Source organism: Convolutriloba macropyga, chromosome 6, assembly GCF_964194025.1.
Source record: "Convolutriloba macropyga chromosome 6, txConMacr16.3, whole genome shotgun sequence".
Classification (NCBI taxonomy): Eukaryota; Metazoa; Xenacoelomorpha; order Acoela; family Convolutidae; genus Convolutriloba; species Convolutriloba macropyga.
In genome coordinates this window covers 21,359,349-21,364,960 of record NC_134473.1, presented here as the reverse complement: position 1 = coordinate 21,364,960, position 5,612 = coordinate 21,359,349, and the positions used below count along the sequence as shown (strand labels likewise).

Sequence of the window (5,612 nt, the reverse complement as noted above, 5' to 3'; positions counted from 1 at the left end):
AGCCCGATGATTATTTTTGAAATTTATAAGTTGCGACTCCAAACAATCTATTCTCAGCAGATACCGTAATACAGTTTCTGCTTCCTCATTGATGTGATGCAAAATAGAAAAATTAAAGTGATCCATTTTACCGATAAAACCGGAATTGGGAAGGAATGGAATCTCTGATTAAAAAATCCAAAATCTGATTACAAAATTTTACTAAATATAGTTTCCTGCAGGTTATAAAACAGAACGTTTGTTCTTGGTATTTCTTATAATGCCGCTTCTGTCAAAATAATGACTACCAATGCAACCCACTGAACAACAAAAAATTCCGGACAGGAAACGAAAATGAATTAAAAAGAAACAAGTTAATTCAATTTTTGTTGCGAAAACTGCCCTGTCTGGTATTTTGAATGTCTCCTACAGTCGAATAAATCATCGAATAAATCTAAAAGCCCGTCGAATAAATCTAAAAGAAAAACAAAACCAAAAGGTATCAATGGGGGCACAAAAACAAAAAAAAATCAAGCAGAACGCTTCAAAAATAAGCCAAAATTTATGCCACATATTATTTTTTTGGGGGGAAATAACTCTTAACAAATAGTGAAAAAAGAAAATATCACCAAAGTATCCAAAAAATCTTACTTCAATAAAAATAACTCTGCGAAAACACCTTGAGGAAGCTTACAAAATTAAGAAAAAGCGTCAAAAACAGCAAACCGACAAAAACAAGTGAAAATGGCATCTCTTAAAAGTTTGATATTTGCTTCCAATGATAGAGAAAACTTCCATACGTAAAATTGCGAGACGAAACATAAAAATTTCTTTAAAAACAGCGCGAGATCAAAAATTTTTGCTCTCCTAGAGCAAATTTTTTTCACACCTTTTTTTTCTGGATCGACTATCGAAAATTAATAGTAGCACAGCATTACTCTCTATTTCCCCACTCTTCAATTTTGTTCCAAAACAAACAAAATAAAAGTTTTAACACGTGGGGCATTGACTTTTCCATCTTGTTACAAAACTCGATCGATTAAAAAATAACTACTGTTTGAGTCGTAAGAAGACAGGGCAGCAATACTTATCAATTTCCATGAATTGCAAAATTTCGAAGACCAATACAATTTTTATGACCATCTCCGTGAAAGCAGTTTCCCATATTTGCAAGTAAAGCATCAAAGGTATTCCTGTTCTGCAGTGGGGGCAAAAATAAACATCAATAAGTTGACAAAGGATTACACATCTAAGAGACAAGACGAACACCAACAAAAACCACAGCAGATACTAATAGTTAGCTCAAAAAATTTGCTCCATCACTTTTTTCAAAAAAGGCGCTCAGTGACAAAGTGGTAATAAAAGAAAAATGCAAACATTAACTGAAGAAATAACATGCATTTTCTTAGTAATTTGGCGAGACTTGTCCAAACAAATCAACAAAAAGAGTGTCACAAAGGGGCAAAGTTTGGATATAAGTTGAGCATGAAGCCTATGAGATATGTAATTAAAGAGAAAGAGTCTTAACACTACATAAAATTTAAAAAATACAGAACAAATTCAAAAGTCTCATACAAATTGAAAAAAAAATGAAGCGTCAGAACAATAAACAATAAACTAAAAAATTAATTTTTGCTCATGTGGCGTCATTTCAATTAGATCTGTTTTTAAAAGGACATGGTGAAGAGACAAAAAATTAGCATATATCGACCATTAACAAAGCTCATGAATTTATGAAAAACCACCATGTTAAAGTCATGAAACCATTAATTGAAACATAAAACAAGTAGATGTTTATTCTTACAAACAATAAAAACTGACAGGGACGTGTCAAAAACGGAATAAGGATTAAGTTAACAAAGAAAACAAAAAATAAGGGTAAGTTTCAAACGGACACTAATTTTTTTGAAATCAAAGAAAGACAAAGCCATCAAAATCATCAATTATCAATTGAAAGCATTAAATGATATAATAACTATCGCATTAAGACCGATTACTATATAAAAAATATGTGAATTATGTGAATTAGACCATAAAGACAGTTAAAAAAAATAATTTTAGTAACATTACAAAAGCAATAAAAACCTATAAAAAATAAAGAAAATTGCGCGAGAGAAAAATACTAAATGCTTTTATAACATCAGCTGACATTTGAAAGTGTTTTATGTGTTCAATTGAGAGTGTTTTCTGAAAGTGTTTCATGAAAATTTAATTTTGTATTGAAAAAAAACGTAATCAGACAACACTAATTATACTGCAAAAAATTCTAATTGTTTATAGAAATTCTGGTAACTCTTGTATCTAATGGTTGGATCTCAAGTATTTGGTTGTTATTATCTACTTTAAACGAAAAAATTCTTCGCTATCTATGAATGGAGAATCCATATGACTTTTATTTAACTTTCAGGATGCTAAGCACAATTTTTTGCATGAAAAGATATTGGAAAATTTAAAGATAATCCAACGAAGTAGATATTTGTGACTTGGGAACTTGACAAAATGTTGACAAAAACACTATAAAGAATCTTGCGGAGAAATGCATGTGCTGATACAATTACACAAGTTCAGCCTCTTTCAACCAGGAACATAGACATTTGTATGATTATACTGAGGGCAATTAGTGACAGAAAAGATTTTAAACGAAAAAAAAACTTTGCAGCTATCAAGATGCGCAAGAGGAAGAGAGAATGAGAAAAAATCGATAGAGAAAACGTTGAATTAGGCGTGTTTTGGTGTAAGGAAGAGAGAGGAAAATGCTGGACAATAGATTCCGGGGTGAAAAATGGAAATCGGTCTTTTTCCTAGCTGAAAAAAGACAGAGTCCTTTATGTGATTCACTGAGCAGCCGATTGGGTGGCTGACTGAAGAAGTAATTGTCGGGTTCACCAAGCAGCCAATGGAAACACTGATTCGAAAACCGATCATGTGTCTCCCATGATCAGGCGATTTTATGGCTGCTCGAGGTAACGATTGTGTCAATATTAATTTGTAAGCTTGGAAAATGACAAATGCTTGATCAATGGACTTTTCTGTGATAGAACATTACTTTGTTTTTTTTTGGTCTATTCAGAATCCAATGCTTTGGTACAAAAAATACGAAGAAGCAGGTCAGACATCCTAATATATTTATTCCTTTTATTTTTCTTAAATTTGGGCAGGAAAGAACTCAAAACTTTAGTTAATATCTGACTGTGATATATTTTATGATTATACTAAAAAACTTAATGCTAAGTTTTTTTTTACTTTCACGTGCTATGTGGAAGCATAACTGTTTTCATCTTGATGAGAAGTTTATATAGGTAACGATAGGATTCTTTTAGAAAACAAATTAGTCTTGATTTAAAAATAGGCGTCCCGTCAGGACACCACCATTAAAAGGTTTTCGTTGAGATATTCAGGAAATGAATGTAAAAGCGTGTTTCCTATCAGTATTCATGGGGAATGAAGTTGATATCCTAGCAGGATTTGAGTGAAGTACAGCCCGAGTCGAGACCGAATGGCTAACTTTTAAAAACTTGCAAACTTATTGCAAAAGATAGTTAACTTGTAAGAACTTGTAAGTCGAATGCTTAACTTGCAAGAGCTTGCAAGTCGAACGACTAATTTGTAAATTTCCTGCGAGTTCATTCCGGTCGAGCACAACTCTGTTTGGTTAATTCAATATAACATTCGATCATTTACCGTAGTAAGCGCGTGGGAGTTAGTTGCTCCCAGAGATTTTTTTGTCATTCAATGAAAATAAGTAGATCTCAATTAGTTTCTTCTCAATTGCTTTTTAGAAATGTTCCTATAATTTTTTTACCTTCTTTGAATTTCATTCATATGACAAAATTTTTTTCAATTGTTTTAACTACCTTTTTATGCAATTGTTTATAACTTTATGATTTAAGTTCACAATTTTCCCGAATCTTTGTTTTCTTACTTAAACATCTGTTTTCATTCATAACTTGAGATATTTTTTGTTTTTGCTACAATATGGGCAGGAAAATTATCTTGTACGAACATATATTCTAAGATTTTACACAGGAGCATATGTTTTAAGCCAAGTGTTTAAATTGTAAGAACCCTGTGATTTGGACGGTTAACTTTCAAGAGCCTGGTAAACCGAATGGTTAACTTAAAGCAACTTGTATGTCGAATACGTATTTTTGTACAGATAAGGTTCCATCCCGGGTCGAATTCGAATGATTAACTTGTAAGAACTTGCAAAATTTTGGAAGAAAAACTCTAAAGACGATGCATCGCCTTGTAAGAACTTGCAGGAATTTCTCAAGTTCTTACAAGTTAACCATTCGACCACGGAGGTGTTAATAGTTTTCATAATAGGAAATAACTGAAATTCAGTTGTTAGTAATATAGCCAGGATTCGTAAGAGATCAGTAGTAGTTATTACACCAGGTAGCCCATAGAGTGCTTATACCAATTTTTCCCCATGCTTATACCTAATAAAAATTATAATACATGCGTCTGCCATTGCTAACATTTTAGTATCCACTTCTCTTTTCTTAACATTAAATACACCTAGTAGACCCAATAAATTTTGACCGCTTTGCATTTTTTTCAAGGTAGCCACTAGAATTAATTAATTTCCACATTTAATTGAAGACTTTATTATGATGCAAAAAACTGAACATGCTTAACATCAGCCCACTCCACTTTAAAGTGGTTCCCGCTGCAAATGATTCAATAGTAATTAATTGAGAATTTAATTTTCCAAAAAATGGGTTAACAAGAACATTTAACTGAAATTAGAAGATTGATTGAATGGTTTGATAGAACAATTGGAGATTAATACCATAAAATTTTAAGCGTCATATGCCGCGAAAATAATCACTATTAAACTTTTTCAGAGACCGTTTCTCAAAAAAAACATGCTCGCAAATTATGTTCAACCATTAACAAAAGAGAGGAAAGGCGGAATTTCAGGAAAAGGAAATCAGTTTTGAATTTATTGATATAATGCAAGTCTGTCTTGTTGATACTTTTATGTTTAAAATTCAATATATGATAAAAAATAATAATACACGTATATATTTAGCGTTTTTTTATGCATATAATTTGCGCGTTTTCATTTGTTATCGCACTTTTTTTACATCATTTCAGCGACTTCCAAATTTTGAGGACAGAAAGGGTCAGAAGAATACAGACGTATCCCACATTTCTTTCATCAATTCAACGCATTTGAGCTATTTTATATCAAACCTTGTGACTTGAGTACACTCTTCTTAAGCGATAGTTCTGAGAGTCTCAATTTGTTGTGACAGCTCTTGATCGTGGAGACGATCTGTGTATTGGTACTCGATGGCCAGATCTTCTTCTCTTGCTTCTTCAAAATCTCCATCTTGACCTTAAACAATCAATAAACCAATTACCTCAAACTTACCTACACATCACTTACCTTAACTTCATAAAATAGTTTACCTCAAACTTGTTACATTACGTGGCCACTGTCAGAAACGGAGAAAATTGCGCAGAAAAATTGCGTCTGTTTCGGAAACGAGTGACAATTTTTTGGAACGAATTTTAACTTTTCACAATCAATTTCCAATTTAGCTACTCAAAATGCGCAAATACGTTACTGACATATTCTTAAAAAGTTTACATTTTCGCGCGATTAATCACAATCAATATAA

General features: G+C 32.2%; 1 protein-coding gene across 1 annotated transcript in view; it reads right to left on the bottom strand.

Annotated features, from left to right (window-relative positions):
• LOC142340851 (uncharacterized) overlaps positions 1-5,612 on the bottom strand; it is a 66,420-nt gene that overhangs the window by 42,028 nt on the left and 18,780 nt on the right. Inside the window, exon 3 of the mRNA XM_075391592.1 lies at positions 5,182-5,326. Coding sequence (XP_075247707.1) covers positions 5,205-5,326 — 122 coding nt within the window. The 3' untranslated portion in view covers positions 5,182-5,204. The remainder of the gene's footprint in view (positions 1-5,181; positions 5,327-5,612) is intronic.